The following is an 18,216-nucleotide window of genomic DNA, read 5'->3' as shown; positions in this document are numbered from 1 at the left end:
CTCTTTGGCCTGAATGCCAAGCATCACGTCTGGAGGAAACCAGACACCGCTCATCACCTGGCCAATACCATACCTACGGTGAAGCCTGGTGGTGGCAGCATCATGCTGTGGGGATGTTTTTCAGTGGCAGGAACTGAGAGACTAGTCAGGATCGAGGGAAAGATGAACGGAGCAAAGTACCGAGAGATCCTTGATGAAAACCTGCTCCAGAACGTTCTGGACCTCAGACTGGGGCAGAGGTTCACCCTCCAACGTGACAACAACCCTCAGCACACAGCCAAGACAACGCAGGAGTGGCTTTGTGACAAGTCTGTGAATGTCTCTGAGTTGCCCTGCCAGAGCCCAGACTTGAACCCGATCGAACATCTCTGGATCCATCCAACCTGACAGAGCTTGAGAGGGTATGCAGAGAAGAATGGGAGAAATTACCCAAATACAGGCATGCCAAGCTTGTAGGGTCATACCCAAGAAGACGAGGCTGTAATAGCTACCAAAGGTGCCTCAACCACGTACTGAGTAAAGGGTCTGAAAACTTATGTAAATGTGTTATTTCAGTTATTTTGAATTACTTTTCAAAAATTTCTAAACACATGTTTTTGCTTTTTTATTATGGGGTATTGTGTGTAGATTGATGATAAAAAAAAGAATTTAATCCATTTTAAAACATGGCTGTAACGTAACAAAATGTGGAAAAAGTGAAGGGGTCGGAATACTTTCTGAATGCACTAATATTCAGGAAAATCCAGAGATTTTCTAAGTACATTAAGGGAAAGATGGCGGCTAGAAAGAGAATAGGGGCCCTTAAAACCAAATCAGTCATCTCTGTGAGGAGCCACATGAGATGGGCAAAGTTCTTAATGAGCATTTCTCCTCGGTTTTTACTGTGGAGAAAGACATGGAGACTGGGAAACTTGGGACAGTAAAAGGTGATGTCTTGAGGACAGTCTGCAGTTTTACGGTCGAGAAGATGTTGAAAGTCCTAAGGCATGTGAAGGCAGTTTACATCTCCCTAGCCTGATGAGATATATCTAAGGACACCGTGGAAAGCTAGAGAAGAAATTGCAGGAGTCCTAGCTGAGATATACGAATCTTCGGGTGAGGTGCTGGAAGACTGCATGATGGTTAATGTGCCTCTATTTAAGAAAAAGTCTGGCAACTATAGACCAGTGAGCCTGCCATCTGTGGTAGGCCAGTCACTGAAAAGGATTTTGAGGGATCAGATATATATGCATTTGGTTAGACACGGGGCTGATGATTAGGTATAGTCAGCATGGTTTTGTACGGGGAAGATCATATCTTACAATTCTGCATTTTTTGAAGTAACCTAAAAGGTTGATGAAGGCAAAGCTGTAGATGTCTATATGGACCTCTGCAAGGTATTTGATGTATTGCATGGTAGGCTGCTCTGGAAGGTTAAATCGCATGGGATCGCAGGGGGTATAGGGAGAAGGCAGGAACGGGGTACTGATTGAGAATGATCAGCCATGATCACATTGAATGGCGGTCTGGCTCGAAGGGCCGAATGGCCTCCTCCTGCAACTGTTGTCTATCCAGGGAGCGGTAGCTGACTGGATAGAGAATTGGCTTCATGGAAGGAAACAGAGGGTGATGGTGGAAGTTCTTTTTTGGACTGGAGGCCTGTAATTAGTGTTGTGCCTCAGGGATTGGTGCTGAGACCATTGCTGTTTGTGGTTTATAATCAACAAGTACGATGAGAATTTATTCACAAAATGCTGGAGTAACTCAGCAGGTCAGGCAGCATCTCAGGAGAGAAGGAATGGGTGACGTTTCGGGTCGAGACCCTTCTTCGGAATTTAGTGTGATTAGTTAGTTTGCAGATGACACTAAAGTGGGTGGTAGTGAAGATTGTTAGTAAATATTTCTGCAGGATCTTGATAAGCTGGGCAAGTGGGCTGAGGAATGGTTAATAAAGTTTAATGCAGGTAATTGCGAGATGATACAATTTAGGAAGTCAAGCCAAGCAGAACCAAGGGATGGAAGGGCCCTGGGGAGTGTTCTCGTTTCCTGAAAGTGATGCCTCGGGTAGAGATGGTGGTCAAGAAGGCTTTTGGTACATTGGCCTTCGACGGTCAGGGTATTGAGTATCGAAGTTGGGATGTTATGTTACATTTGTACAAGACATTGGTGAGTACTCTATTCAGTTTGAAGAATGTTGTGAAGCTGGAAAGAGTACCGAGAAGATTCACAAGGATGTTGCCAGGACTTGGGAGACTGAGGGGGTGATCATATAGAGAGAATAGACAGGGAGAACGCACATAGTATTTTACCCGGATTGAGAGGTATCAAGAACCAGAGCACATAGGTTTAAGGTGAAAGGGGGAAAATTTAATAGGACCCTGAGGGGCAACCCACTCAAGGCGGTGGGTATATGGAACAGCTGTCAGCGGAAGTAGTTGGGGCAGGTACTGTAACAACATTTAAAAGACATTTGGCCAGTTACATGGATAGGAAAGGTTTAGAGTGATAAGGGCCAAACACAGGCAGGTTGCTTTAGTGTAGTTGGGGAACCATGCTCAGCGTGGGCAAGTTGGCTCAAAGGACCTGATTCTGTACTGAGGATTCCGTGCATGATCCTATGTCAAGAATGTTTGCTTTTCACAGAGCAAAGTGGGGTTTAAGGAACTTTGGTATTATCACACATGCTTTGTTGCTGGGATTCCTAATGTTAGAGGTTTGAACGTCAATCAGACTTTCAATGGATTGTGAATTTTTAAGTGTTTTTTTCGTTCAGAGGATTCTACATTTCTTTGCCATTTAGAGTAAAAATGAGATTCAAGAAGGTAACCTTTGCCAAGAATATTGTGTATTTTTGGGAATCTCAGAAAAAGACAAAATAAAGAGAAAATGCATTATGAAAGATAATCATGTGTTAAATATTTTGTATATAATGGTTATGTTTGAAACGTACATAGTTTTTATAAAGTTTTTGCAATGTTCTAGACAGTTTGTGAGAAATAAATTATTTCTTTCATGGGTTGTAGGTGGCACTATAAAGCCATTATTTGTTAAACAATGTTAAAAGTCAACCAAATAGTGGAGATTTTGAATCGCATATTCAGATGTTTTGACTAGGTTGGACAAGGCAGAGAAGATTTACGAGATTACAGAGCCAAAGCCACTGAGTCATCATACACAGGAGGAATTGGAACCCATGACATTTAAAGGGGTTTAAAGTCATACAGCGTGGAAACAGGCCCATCGGCCCAACTTGATCATGCTGACCAAGATATTCAATCTACGCAGATCCCACTTGCTTGCATTTGGCCAAAATCCCACTGACGTTTTATATCCATGTACCTGTCCAAATGTCTTTTAAAGAGTTGTTATTGTACCTACCTCAGCTACCTCCTCTGGCAGCTTGTTCCATATATCCACCATCCTCTGTGTGAAAAGGTTGCCTCTCGGGTTCCTATCTTTCCCCTCTCACCTTAAACCTACAAGTTTCTGTATCAAATATACTTCCTCGCAACGAGGCAAATGTTGGGCCCTGAAACACTGATGAAACTAGAAATTGGATGATATTTCTTTATTGAAGGTGCATTGATTATAGTTTCCACAAAGACAGAACGTGTATTAAGTGTTTTGTATATATTCTGTTCAAAATATTGTTTGACTTCCAAACAGAATAATGTATTTAAAGTCTTTAAAAATTAAAACAAAAAAAATTCATGTTGGAATGTACACCAAGAGAAAATCTGTGTATTCTAAAATTAAAGTCTCATATATTGACAGTTCTGGCTTTGCATCTATTTCAGTCAACATCAGCAAGCACTGTGGCAGCATCTGGTGACAAAAAGGCTAATGATTACTCCAAAGCAATAAATGGATCTTATCAAGTAAGTATAAGCCATTCTGTGGGAAATAATCATTTTTGATAGTGTTACTACTTAGAACTAGACACCTGGCCAATTTAAGGTTAGAGCGCACTAACCTACCTACCAGTACAGCTTGGCGTGCAGGAGGAAACTGGAGCGCTTGAAGGAAACCCATGTAGTCACAGGAAGAAATTGTCATCTTCCTGCAGACAGCACTACGTTTCGGGATCGAATCTTGATCTGTGGAACTGTGAGGCCGCAGTGCTAATTGCACCTCAGTTTAGGAATTCATGAATTCATATGTGATAATTTAGGTTTTTATATTGTTAAACATAGGCCCAAATAGTTGCAGACATACAAGACTCAAAGACAATATTTGTGTCATAGGGTTGTATGGCACTTCGGTCCACTATGACTATACTGCCTATTGCACCTGCCTACACTAATCGCATTTACTCACACTCTGTCCGTCTCCTATATCTTGCCGATTTAAGTACATGTCTTGATGCTTCTTAAATGACAGTATTTGTTTTCAGCACCTCTTCAAGAAGCGGGACCCAAACTCCAACCTCCCTTATGTGTCGAAAAAAAATCCCCTTCAAATCCTCTGATGTCTAAAACCTTTGCCCTCTCATTTTAGATTCCTCCACAATGGGATGAGAATCCACCTTATTCCCCCTTATAGTTTTGTGTACCTCCATCAGGTCTCCCCTCAGCCATTTCCTTTCCAGGAAAAGCAAATCAAGCATATCTAATTTATTCTTACAATTTAAATGCTCCTGTCCATGCAACATCCTGGCAAATCTTCCATGTACCCTCTCGAGTGGCATTTCATCCTTCCTATATTGTGATGACCAGAACTGCACACAGTATTCCAGGTATGGCCTAACAAATGTTTTGTACAGTTTTAAAATGACGACCCAGCTCTTATATTCTATGACACAGGCGATGAAGGCAAGCATCCCATGTGCCTTCTTTACCATGTCTGACACCCCAGTGCCTCTCCATTAGTTTAGTTTAGATATATAACGTGAAAATTGGCCCTTCTGCCCACTGAGTCCCCGCCGAACAACAATCACCTTTACACTAGTTCTATCCCACGCGCTAGACAATTTATAGAAGCCAATTAACTTGCAAACCTGCACGTCTTTGGAATATGGGAGCAAACCAGAACAAAAATTAATGTGAATCCTCTGCATTCTGCAGCAGCAACAACAATATTGGTATCAACAGCATCTGCAGAACCTACAGAAGCATGGAAGCAAGCAGTATGGAGGTCAGCAAGAACAGAGCCAGAGTGCAGAAATGAATCAGGTTAGCGATTCTGCACAGCAAACACCTGGAGAGGCCATGGGTTGTTATGCCACACAGCCACCATTGCCACCAGCTCCACCTTATGAAGTATCCAAAACGCAGCCACCACCTCCACCTCCCAAAGAAGAGATGCCCCCACCTCCACCACCTGAAGAAGCAAAGGTAGACAAATCACTTTTGTGTGTTTTATGGAAATTTATGGCTTTTCCTCCTTGTCAAATAGTACGGCAATTTTGACAGTTTTGCATTTGCTGTGACATACAAAATATTTAAAGCTGTCAGATTTAGAAATAGTAGATTTCTTGTTCCAGCTGATAAACTTAAGGAAATGAGTAATATATTTCTGGTTAATTTGATTGAAGTGAATCTTTACTTCTTAATGTTTAGCCTGCATGTCGCATGTACAGTTTGCCTGCTTGTCCTAATGTTCTGCTCTCTTCATTGAGAATACCAGACTTTTAATTTTTTTGAGAAGAACCAAAGACCAAACTGATGTTCTGGTGTCTCTTTATAGACAACAGAGAAAATAGAACTGAGGTGGTCAAGATCTTAAAAAGCTAGTAAATCTCCATGGTATCCTGGGGATGAAATAGACCCAGGCTTAAGTTGTTCCTATGTATTGGCAGATGGATGAGAAATAGGAGAGCACTAAAAATAGGACCTTTGGGGTAACTGTGCTGGCAGGGGATGGGAAGCCTTTGCAAGTAATTCTCTAGTTAAAATTTGGATAATGAAAAATTGATCTCAGTGTGTGGATGCCATTTGTCTCCCTTCCAACGGTGGGATGAACCACAATCTGTTACAGTCGTAGATCCATACCTGGTGTTCACAGTGGTGCAGGATTTGTTTGCAAATGACAGGAGGATCACCAGTCAGAAAGATTTCCATAGCAGCTTGATAGATGTTTCTGCTGTGGCCAACCATGGATGCCATTTGTGACTTAGATGAGGGCAGTTTTGGTACTGTAACAATTTAAACAAGGATTTCGAGAATGATGAGCACATGCTGGGAGGTGACAGCACACAAAACTAAAACTGAAAATGCATTTTTCAGAATTTTGGAATGAAATGTTGTAGATAAGATAGAAGTTAGAAAAGATGTGCAGGTCAAGTTTATGAGTTGGCTTTTTAAGATTTTGAGGAATGAGAAACCTATAAAGTTATAAAAGGACTGGACAAGCAAGATGCAGGAAAAATGTTCCCAATGTTGGGCGAGTCCAGAACCAGGGGACAGTCTTAGAATAAAGGAGAGGCCATTTGAAACTGATGTGAGAAGAAACTTTCACCCAGGGAGTTGTGAATTTGTGGAATTCTCTGCCACAGAGGGCAGTGGAAGCCAAATCACTGGATGGATTTAAGAGAGAGTTAGATAGAGCTCTAGGGGCTAGTGGAATCAAGGGATATGGGGAGAAGGCAAGCACGGATTCTTGATTGTGGATGATCAGCCATGATGACAATGAATGGCAATGCAGGCTCGAAGAGCCGAATGGCCTCCTCCTGCACCTATTTTCTATGTTGAGTTGTCTCATTTGGGGGCATATCAAGATTTTTGTCTAACAATTTCATTGAATTACAAGTATATAAGAACTGAGCGATATATGACAAAATAAAATTAATGAAAATTTACGTTAACAAAGTATGCACAATCTCATAAGATTTATTTCAGATTTTCGTAATCATATTGTGAATTTTTCTTAGCCTACCATCCAACCTCCAGAAAATCCAGAGGAAGCAGAGAGATTGAAAATGCTGCAGGCAGCAGCCGCTCAATGGCAGCAACAACGCATTGAGTATCAACAGCAAAACATGATGCAACAACATAATCAACTGCAACAACTGCTGCAACAGTACCAGCAGCTAATGCAGCAAATCCAGCACATACAGGTTTGTGCCCACCTGTTGTTTGGGAATATTGTGGAGAATATTTGTGTGTCAGCCTAACTTTGATCCAAGCAAGCACAGTGATGTTTTGGTCTCCTTGTTATAGGAAAGATGTTGCCAGGCTTGAAAGGGTTCAGAGAAGAATTACCAGGATGTTGCTACGACTTGAGGGATTGAGCTATAGGGAGAGGTTGAGCAGGCTAGGGCTTTATTCCTTGGAGCACAGGAGGATGGGGGGTGATCTTCTCGAGGTGTACAAAATCATGAGAGGAATAGATCGGGTAAACGCACAGAGTCTTTAGCCCAGAGTAGGGGAATTGAGAACGAGAGGACATGGGTTTAAGGGGAGTTAATGGGAATCTGAGGAGTAACCTTTTTACACAAAGGGTAGTGGGTGTACGGAACAAGCTGTCGGGTTAAGTAGTTGAGGCAGGTTTAAGAAACGTTTAGACAGGTACATGGATCAGATAGGTTAAGATGGGTGCGGGCCAAAAGCAGGCAGGTGGGACAAGTGTAGATAGGGCATTGTAGCCGTTGGGCCAAAGGGCCTGATTTCACTCTGTAGGACTATATGTTTCAGTGTGATGTAATGGAAATTGGTTGGTTCTGAAAATATAATAATATTTTAATTTAGTAGAAATACCAGGTTTAAACCTGAACATTATGAATTGATATTAATGGCTCACTAAGTAGTCATTGAGTTATACAGCACTGAATTGGCCCCTTTGGCCCAGCTTGTCCATGCTGACCAAAGTGCTTAACTGAGAAAGTCCCATTTGCTTGCTTTAGCCTATCTATCACACATGCAAATTGACTTTTAAATGTTGTTATATTACCCACCTACACCAATTCCTCTGGCAGCTTGTTCCAGATACTTTTGCCATACAAATTGTTGCAGTACAAATTTCTTCACTTTTGCAAGTTATCTTGGTTTTGGATTTCTTGCATTCACCAACGGTTATAACCTAGACTACCTTTCAAATAGCAATATTGTTTTTAAGTGAAGAAGCAAAATCGGCATTGTGAAGTGAACATGAAAGTAATGCAGAGAATCAGCAAGGATATGCTATAATGGGTTTCTTTGTCTTTAGTCACTGCCTCTGGAAATGCAGCTGAGACACTTGGAGATGCAGCAACAGCAGTTCATCCCTCTGTATCAAGAATGGCAGCGACAGTTCCAGATTTGGAAGGCTCTGCTACAAGCCTATCCGAACAAGGATCAACTCCAACAGTATGAAACTCAGTGGAACCAGTGGCAAGAGCAAATGGTATCAACGAACCATCACTTCCAAGAAAGAATGGATGCTCTAAGAAATGTTCAACAGCAGTACATGAGCACTCAACCCCCAAATTACCTGGGAAATACCTCAAGGGGATTGATGTCTCAAACTCTGCCGATGCCTCCGGTGCCACCCATGGGGATGCCCCCTACACCACCATTAACTGGTTCTTCTACTCAAGGAACAACAAGTTCACCCGCAATCTCGGTTTCTTCAGATGAGAAAAGTCCACCAATTTCCCAAACCCCTTCAACAGTGTCACAGCCCCCTCCATTGGTGTCTCAGGCTCCTCTTTCCATGTCTCAGGCTCCTCCTCCTCTCATGTCTCAGGCCCCTCCACTGGTATCTCAAGCCCTACCACCAGTGACTCAAGGCCCTCCACCACCAACTCGGATGCCTCCGCCAATGTCTGTTATGCCTCCACTGATGTCAGGCCCACCACCGCCATTGAATCTGCCGCCTCCCTTAATGGCTCTGCTGCCCCCGCCAATGAGCATGCCACCACCTCCTCTGACCCCTCCACCAATGTCTCAAGCTCCTCCACCAATGACTATGGCACCACCGCCGATTTCTCAAGCCCCACCACCCGTGTCTCAGGTCCCTCTGCAGACCACTCCGCCGCCATCGCAGGCTCCTCCGCTGATGACTCGGCCCCCTCCACCTATGACTATGACCACTTCTTCAATGTCGCAAGCGTCTACACCATTATCTCAAAGTTCACCTGCTGTTGCAGAACAGAAGAGACCCTTGATTCCAACACCACACGATGAAGTCAAGGTGTCATCTTCACTTTCAACATCACACTATAGTCGATTTGGGCAATACGGAATAAAGCCACCAGAACAGCCCCAAAGTGGTCTGCGATTTGAAGACCTTGGAGCTCCAAGGTAAATAAAAATAGTAACAATATGTAAAACATACCTTCTGAAAACATGAAAATTAATCATACTTTTTAAGTTGTGTTATGTATGGAGATATGCCATCCATTTTGTACCTCCTTTCTTCCCTTTTATTCTGTATTCATGCACACATTATTAGCTGTTGATCTGAAAATACTACTTGGCTTAATAGTTGTTTGTTTTTGTTTCGTTGACAAAATGGAGGAAAATATCCAATTTTAGAGCAACTCTTGTGTTCTATCAGGTTTGAAAGCAAATTAAGCATTGAGGTTGCTCCTGAATTTCAACTACATTTATATTTTATTTCCATAAGGTAACATCGGCTTGCCTGTAATATTGTAACTGAATACTTTTGTGATGTGAGTGTGAAACGAAGTAATCAAAGATGTATACTTTAGCTTTCATTCAGGCACGTGCAGTTGTAGAGTGGCGAGGCAGTATCTCTGAAGAGAGAAAATTTACCCTTTGAAGTCAATGATTCATCCCTTCTCTCCAGAGATGCTGCCTTTCCCGCTGAATTGCTCCAGCATTTTGTGTCTACCTTCGATTTCAACCAGCATCTGCAGTTCTTTCCTCCAGGTTCTTTCTTAAAACTGGTTTGGATTGAATTAGTTGACTATCCAAAGATTAATTTCATAATTGGCTTTTGTATTTTGTAATCGCCAATTGCTGGATAGAGTTTGGAAAGTAACCTGTATAAAACACTTTTTAACTCGGGAACATTTTTTATTTTAGCAAATTTGAGAAATTGGAAGAGGACATTTTAATATATTACATATTTTTTTGGTTTAGGGAAGCAAAAAGCGCTCTGGTAGACTTTTGCAGAAGTTTTGTTTTGTGTTGATATTCAGCATGCAGGCATTTCTAGGTTATGAATTCCCAGCCTATAGGATGTCCCATACATATGAACAAACTTTCATAAATATTATTAAATTCAAACAAGAATGTCTTGGGAAAGAAGACGGTTTACCTCTAACTACCATGCAGTAATCAGATACTATTGACTCTAAAGAAATGTGCAACACTAGAGGGTGAGAGTGGAAAAGTTTAATGGAGAGATTTTTACATGGAGTAGTGGGGGCCTGGAACTCATTGCCAGGGGTGGTTCTGGAGGCAGACATGATAGTGCCGTTTAAGCGGCTTTTAGATAGACACATGGAAGTGTAAGGAATAGAGGGATATGGATTATGTACAGGCAGATAAGATTGCTTTTTTTCCACCAAAGGAGAAACTGGTATCATAGATTGTGTCATGTCGTTATTAAATACAAAACATCTTAAAGATCTTTAGGTCTTATGATCAAATATTTTCTCTTGTTCTGCAGGTTTGATGGACCCCGTGGAAGAGGAAAACGCAAATTTGATGAGCCAGGAGCAAGAGAAGGTTCTCGGTCACGTTTTGATTCAAGAGGTCCTGTATTTCAAGGTTACCGCTATGAGGGTCTCCAAGCAAAATTTGAAGGGCAGGTTGTCGGCATGCAGGTTGAGAGTGAGGGTGCTGCACAACACACCAAGAATGAGGCTGCAGATCATCATGTTAAGGGTGAAATTAGAGTTGACAGTGTTGAAGATTCGGCTGGTGTGGCACAGGATGAAGAAAAAGCTCCAGGTCATCAACATGAGGCCAAGCCATCGAGGCAGGCTCCAGATAATGAATTCAAAGCTCAGGATCCAAGTAGCTTCCTTGAAAAACAAAGGTTGCTTAACTGTCCTGAGGAGCAAGGGTCTGGAAGTCAATTTGAGAAGGCAGATAATGCTGAGAAGCAGATTCTTGGAAAGCAGGATAATTTCCTTCAGATTAAGGGGAATTCCTTTGAAACACAGGGTCCTATTAATTGTCTAGAAAAGCAGAGTATTGGTAAACTACTTGAGAAGCAGGGTGCTAGTTTTGAGGGCCAAGGTCCCGATCGTTGTTTTGACATGCAGGGTGTAAGTAATCGCATTGAAAGCCATGGTCCTGGTCTTCAAGGTTCTGGCAAAGTCATTGAAGGCCAAAAGCCCACCAATCAATTTGAAGGGCAGGTTCCTGGCAACAGCATTAAGAATGAGGGTCCCAGCAGCCGTCTGGAAGGTTCAGGTCCAGGTCCTGGCAGCTGTCCTGAGGGTCTGGCTCTCAGCATTAGCTCTGAGGGACATGGTCCCAGCCATCACTTGCAAGGGCAAAGGGGTCACATTAAGGGCCATGGACCTGGCAATTGTTTTGATGCCCAGTGGCCTGATGGTCACTATGAGGGACAGGGCCGGGGTGGCCGCTTTGAACGCCAAGGTCCAGGTAGCCGCTTTAAGGGTCCGGGTAGCCGTTTTGAAGGCCTAGGTCCGGATAGCCACTTTGAGGGTCCAAGAGGCCATTTTGAAGGCCAGGGGGCGGGCAGTGGCTTTGAGGGTCCCAGTGGTCGGTTTGACAACCAGGGGAGAGGCCATTTTGAAGGTCCAAGTGGTCCCTTTAAGGATTCCGACGGACGCTTTGAGGGTCAGGGCGGGAGCTTCGAGAGTTCTGGCATATGGTTTGATGGTCCCGGAGGGCGATTTGAGGGTCACGGCAGCCACTATGGGGGTCGAGGTGGGCGGTTTGAGGGTACAGATGGTAATTTTGGTGGCTCCGGAGGCCGTTTTGATGTCCTCGGCAGTCGTTTTGATGGCCCATGCGAGCACTTTGATGGCCTGGGAGGGCGATTTGATAGCCTGGGTTCTAGTGGGTTTGAGGGTCCAGGTGGCCAATTTGAGAGCCCTGGTGAGGGCGGCCATTTTGAAGGCCAGGGTCAGGGAGGCCACTATGAGGGCCAAGGGCGTGGCGGTCACTTCGCGGGCCAGGGCAGGGGTGGCCGTTTCGAAGGCCATGGTAGGGGCAGCCGCTATGAAGGCCAAGGGAGGGGTGGTGGCTTCGAGGGCCAAGGGAGAGGCAGCCACTTTGAGGGCCAGGGGAGGGGTGGGCACTTGGACGGCCAGGGACATGGTGGCCACTTTGATGGCCAGGGGCGCGGTGGCCCTTACAAGAATCGGGGACGTGGCAGTCGTTTTGAGGGCCTGGGTTCAGGCAACAGATTCGAAGATCAGGGTTCTGGCGGTCGCTTTGGGGGCCAAGGTCCTGGGAAATGCATTGAGGAACAGAATCCTGATAACTGCTTTGAGAATCAAGTTTACCTGGAAGGTTCAGGCAATCGTTTTGAGAATCAGGGTTCAGGAGTTAATCGCTTTGATGGGCCAGCGGACGGTCAATTTGATGGTCCAAGAAGTGGATACTTTGATGGACCAGGAGGCAATTGCTTTGAGGGACCTGGTGTTGGAAATTTTGAGGGTCCTGGTGGCAATCGCTTTGAGGGACACGGTAAAGGCAGCCGCTTTGAGGGGCAGACTAAAGGCAATCGCTTTGAGAAGCATGGCCCGGGGCACCGTTTTGAGGGGTCAGGGCCACACTTTGAAGGACCAGGTGCAGCACAGCGATTTGATAGGCAGATTCAAGGACAGCAATTTGAGGGTCCTGGACAACGGATTGAGGGTTCTGCTGGACGCTTTCAAGGGCCTGGATCACGGTTTGACGGACCACAGGGTCCAAGATCAAGTGATCCTCAAGGGCCTTCTCCCATTGGTTCTTCTGTACCTATCTCAAGACCAAAAGGACCTCAAGTTTCAGCTGGGCAAATTGGACAAGATTTGAAAGGACTCCAATCTTCTCAGCCATCTTCAAAGCAAGATTCTGAACAGGTAAAACCTGTTGGAGATGTGAAGTTGGAAACTACAGTAGAAGGTAAGAATGCAAAACAAAGTATTAGTTCCGTACCACAGTCTTTATCTACCACATTGCCGGTAGATGAAAATAATCCAGCCCACGCAATATTTGCTGCCACAGATACCAAAGGTTCTGATTCTTTAGCTGGTAAAGATTTGTTGAAAACAAATGCTGATTTATCTAAATCACATGAAATACAGAAGAAAATGGAAGGTTCTGACGTACCTTCGGTAACAGTAGGTCATGTCCAAAAAGATCCAGTGACAATGTTACCTTCAAATTCAGCATCTACCACAAAGATAATATCTGAAAAACATGAACTAAAAACTGTAGAAACAGGAAAGAGATTTGAATCCACATCATTGCGTCGGAATAATGACCGAGAGAAAGGCCCAGAACACAAGCCACCGATTGGCAAGGAGTACATGTCTATGCGCAAGGGGGACATTCCCAGTAACATTGATGGTCCAGAGATAAGACCATATCAAAAGACAGAAATACAAGCATCTTGGCATCAAGAAGGAGGGAGACAAATGGATGATCGTTTCTCTGGACCTAGAGAAAGTCCAGGTTATGAAAGAGAGAGAGCCGCATCCTGGGAAAGGAATAATTGGAGAGACACAGGCCCAGACTTCTGGGATGAGCGAGATCCATTTAGGAGAGATGAACGGCCTCTTCTTCGAACCCCCATGAATCAGGAAATATCAAATCAAAGGGAAAACCGGGCACCTCCTGCAAATGAAACTTTTGACAGAGGATTTAACCAAGACTCTGGCAGGAGTGGAAAATCGCAAGAATATGGGTTTAACAGAGACAATGAACGCAACAGAGAGCACTTCCACAGACCAGACGAATGGGAACATCATGGTCGTGGACGAGACTTCGCTCCTTTGCTTCCACGACCAGACAGGTGGAGAGAAGAGCAATGGAGGAATGAACCTGAAACAGGCTATCAGCAAGAGCAAGAACGGGAGTTGTGGGGGCGGGACTATCCAGAAAGGCAAGACTGGAGGAGAGATGAACGAAATTATCCTCCGGATAGGCTTGCCTGGCAGAGAGAACGAATTGATGAAAGAAGGTATCCAGAAGCAGACAACAGGAGATTACCCTTTGACAATTTGCGTGAAATTCCATCCCAGACTGGTTCTGCTCATGTGTCCGCTTTACCTGAAGAAGCACCACTGCCTTTCTCAGACAAACCTATGGTGGACCAATCACCCGGTGGGCAAAATATTGTGGCTTTGTCTGAGCGAGAACATGAAATCATTTTGAAGGCAGCACAGGAGTTGAAGTTATTACGGTAAGTGACTTTATACTGCAGAAATGTTCTTAAAGACTAATTGTGTAACTGCAAATGTGTGGTCAAGTCAAATTTAATGTCATGAATAATTACCCTGAGATACAAGTGTAATGACAATCTTTCTAGCAGCAACATCACATGCACAGAGAGCAGGACAAATGCAAAAACAACTGATATGGAAATGGTACAAATTATACATAAATTACACAACATTTCTAAAAGAAAGAAGACTACAAAAAATAAGACATAAGCAAGAAAACATAGTGCAAATACATAATTAATGAAACAATATGTCCATGGTAGTGCAAGAGGTGGATTGTAGAAAGGAACTGCAGACGTTGGTTTATATCAAAGATATACACAAAATGCTGGAGTAACTTAGCGGGACAGGCAGCATCTCTGGATAGAAGGAGGGTCTCGGTCTGAAATGTCACCCATTCCTTCCATCCAGAGATGTTGCCTGTCCCACTGAGTTACTCCAGCATTTTCTATCTATCTTAGATGGATTGGAGAGTTCTGTTGTCAAGGTATGCTTAGGGTTGTCTGGTTGGTTCAACAACCTGATAGATGTAGAAAAGTAGCTGTTCCTGAACTTGGTGATGTGGGACTTTAGGCTTCAGTTCCTCCTGCCTGATGGCAGCAGTGAGAAGAGAATATGGCCCAGATGATGGGGATCCTTGATGATAGATGCCGTGTTCTTAAGGCAGTGCCTCGGATAGATACTTTTGATGGAGGGGAAGGATGCACCCGTAATGGATTGGACAAGTCCACCACTCTCTTCACCGATACATCACCTATTCCTTTTCTCCAGAGATGCCGACTGACCTGCTGAGCATTTTGCGTCTATCTCCGGTATAAATCGGCATCTGCGGTTCCTTCCTACACACTTTAACTGTACCAGATTATAACTCTTGTAAAGCTGTTTAATAATTGCATTGGATGCTATGGCAAATAAGACCTGGCCTGCACATGTTCCTCCCCCTTCCTTCTCCAAAATTCTTTCATACATTTAAAAAGTCCTATCATCAGGTTGGACTATTGATCCTGCTGACAAAGCTTGGTGCCTTCAAAGAATGACATTTGTCTCCATAATTATGACTCTTTCATGCACCACATTCTTTCCCTCTTATTTCCAATGGGAATAGCTCACGGGACCATTGCCAGTTTTCTGGCTTTCTTTCCAACAATCTTTATTCATGTTCTTGCAGATTGCCTTTTGTAAGAAGGTTTCCAATCTGATTCCCCAGCTCAGTGATCATGAACCAGAATGTTTCAAGATAACAATGTCTGCTGCAGTTGTGATCACTTAGGGCAATCTCGATGTCCGCAATCTTTTTTCAGTCTAGACGCACAACTGCTATAACTTAATCCCACTTAATTTGTATGTCATGTTTTACTCCTTTAAAAGTTTAGAACCTATCTTGAAATTGGCACTGAAACTCTGAGCAAATCTTAAAATCACAAGCATGAACGTTCTGCTACAAGTATTGGAGGGACATGCTAAGTTCACCACCCACCACTGCACTGAATTCTACTGCCACTAAGTTCTCAATTTTACGTATATTTTATGTATAAAAATCATTCTGTTTAAAAGCATGCTATGTGTCCAGTACACTACACACATTTGCAACAGCATTTAAATGCTAGCAGATAAAAGACAGGAATATGTAATTTCCTACTCTACCAGGTCCTCCTAATAAATAAGCAGTGGTTCCAGTTGGAAAAAAAATCAGGTGTGAATATCTGCTAACGGTAGAATTGACATTGATTTTGATGCCAGTTACTATTAAATAGCCTACTGAGCTGCTTTTTCCATAAATCTCTAGCCTTATACTTGTTAACTTTTCTTCATCTATTAAAATCGTTATCCTCTCTATTGTTTTTTACTTTGAAGCGTCAGAATGTTCTTAACCAGCTGGATTCTAAAAATTATCATGATTCTTCCATTCAACAATACTCCTTTTCAGAAAAAAAAAGAATCATAATGTTATAATTGTGCTCTGCAGATGTGTAAATGGACATAAAAATTGGCTGAGTTAGCATTTCATTATTTTTCTTTTTACAACTTTTTTTTGAGAAATAGTAAGGTGCGTCTCACTTTGGATATGTTGTCCAAAGGTTTGGTTTAAATGTCTTTTAGATTGTTCTTGTGTTCAGGAAATTCCTTCAATCCAATAGAATCTTTATGTTGGCATTGACCTCGTTGAGAAAGTATGATTTCTGAGATTCCTTTCTGATATGTCCCTCTCCTGTCCTCATCAATTTTCAAGGAATTGGGCAAATTAGGCACAGTCAGCATGGCTTTGTACGCAGCAAGTCATGTCTTACTGAGTTTTTTGAGGAGATGATGAAGGTGATCAATGAGGGTAGGGCGATGAGTGTTTTCTGCATGCTTTTAATAAGGCATTTGATAAAGACCCGCATAGTAGCCTGATCCAGAAGATTAAGATGCATGGGATTCACAGTGACTTGGTCGTATGGATTCAGAACTGGCTTCCTCATAGGAGACAGAGAGTCATGGAAGAAGGGCGTTATTCTTGCTGGAAGTCTGTGACTAGTGGAGTTCTGCAGGGATTTGTGCTATTGTTTGTCATGTATATAAATGAAATGGATGTAAATGTAGGGGGGGGTGGTGGTGGTAAGTTTGCAGAGAACATGAAGATTGGGGGAGTCCAGAACCAGGGGACACAGTCTAAGAATAAAGGGGAGGCCATTTAAAACTGAGGTGAAAAGAAACTTTTTCACCCAGAGAGTTGTGAATTTGCAGAATTCTCTGCCACAGAAGACAGTGGAGGCCAATTTACTGGATTAATTTAAAAGAGAATTAAATGGAGCTCTAGGGGCTAGTGGAATCAAGGGATATGGGGAGAAGGCAGGCACAGGTTACTGATTGTAGATGATCAGCCATGATCACAATGAATGGCAGTGCTGGCTTGAAGGGCCAAATGGCCTCGTCCTGCACCTATTTTCTATGTTTCTAAGATTGATGGAGTGCAGACTGTGAGGAAGGCAGTCAATATATACAGTGGGATTTTCCGTGCGAAAATAGTCAAAACCCCCCCAAAATGTCAAATCCGTGCACTTTTCTTGTGCTTGAAGCAGAGCAGACAGCTTAGCTCTGACCTAAAACTTCAGCATTCAAGGTCACTGGGATCATGCATTGTGTCTGTTATGCTGTTTGGAGGACTTGTAGCTTTCTGATTCTGTTATGTCCGACTCCTTAATGATGGAACTATTTTTTTGCTTTTCAGAGAGTTGCAGGAAATTGAAAGAGTACCTCTACTTCCCAGCAAAACAGATTCCACTGGAATTCCTCCAGTAATTCAAGATTATCAAAACTCTAAAACTGGTAAAGACTTCTACAAGGTGAGAAATTAACAATAGTGAATTTGAGTTAGCTACAGCAATTACATTAAAAAGTTCTGCACATTTGATGAAAGTGAGTTGCTTGTCATTTTCTTTTTTTCTTCACTACTTACATTAGGTCAAGCAATAAGGCATTTAAATCAGACCACCTGAGAAATATTAATATTCCACAACTTATTATTATATGATTTCTGTTTTTCTTTCTTCTTTGACATAAGATTTTTTTTTTAAATGACCACTTTGCAGTGTAAATTGCAGCAGGAATTAATCTTGTGTGACCAGATTTGGTAATGACATGATTTTATTTCTTCTGGAGTTTTCGTAGGTATTAGACTTTTTTGACTTATCTCACAGTTCTTCTGCCAACAATTTGTCTGGTACAAGACAGCAAGTGACCACAATGTTCACTTTAGTTTAGCTGTGGAATTTGAGTTAATGACGATTTGATTTATAATTCAACATCAGACTTAAATGATCAATGCTGCAATTATTTTTCCTGTTTTATTATTCTGAAACAGTTTATTTGGGTTTTCTTGGATAAGGTATTAGAAACAAAATGCTTCTTATTTGGCACGGTGTTTCTAATACTTTGAGAATTGTGGTGATTATGTTCTA

General features: G+C 42.7%; 1 protein-coding gene across 1 annotated transcript in view; it reads left to right on the top strand.

Moving 5' to 3' along the window:
- The window catches only part of ylpm1 (YLP motif containing 1), a 74,796-nt gene that overhangs the window by 8,417 nt on the left and 48,163 nt on the right, over positions 1-18,216 (top strand). The window contains exons 2-7 of the mRNA XM_078406869.1: positions 3,777-3,857; positions 5,043-5,312; positions 6,848-7,033; positions 8,122-9,197; positions 10,534-14,235; positions 17,487-17,601. Of these exons, the coding sequence (XP_078262995.1) occupies positions 3,777-3,857; positions 5,043-5,312; positions 6,848-7,033; positions 8,122-9,197; positions 10,534-14,235; positions 17,487-17,601 (5,430 nt within the window). The remainder of the gene's footprint in view (positions 1-3,776; positions 3,858-5,042; positions 5,313-6,847; positions 7,034-8,121; positions 9,198-10,533; positions 14,236-17,486; positions 17,602-18,216) is intronic.

The sequence above is a fragment of the Rhinoraja longicauda genome, chromosome 10 (genome assembly GCF_053455715.1).
Source record: "Rhinoraja longicauda isolate Sanriku21f chromosome 10, sRhiLon1.1, whole genome shotgun sequence".
In the NCBI taxonomy this organism is placed as follows: Eukaryota; Metazoa; Chordata; class Chondrichthyes; order Rajiformes; family Arhynchobatidae; genus Rhinoraja; species Rhinoraja longicauda.
Note: the sequence above shows the minus strand (reverse complement) of the source record. Positions and strands in the feature narration are given on the sequence as shown.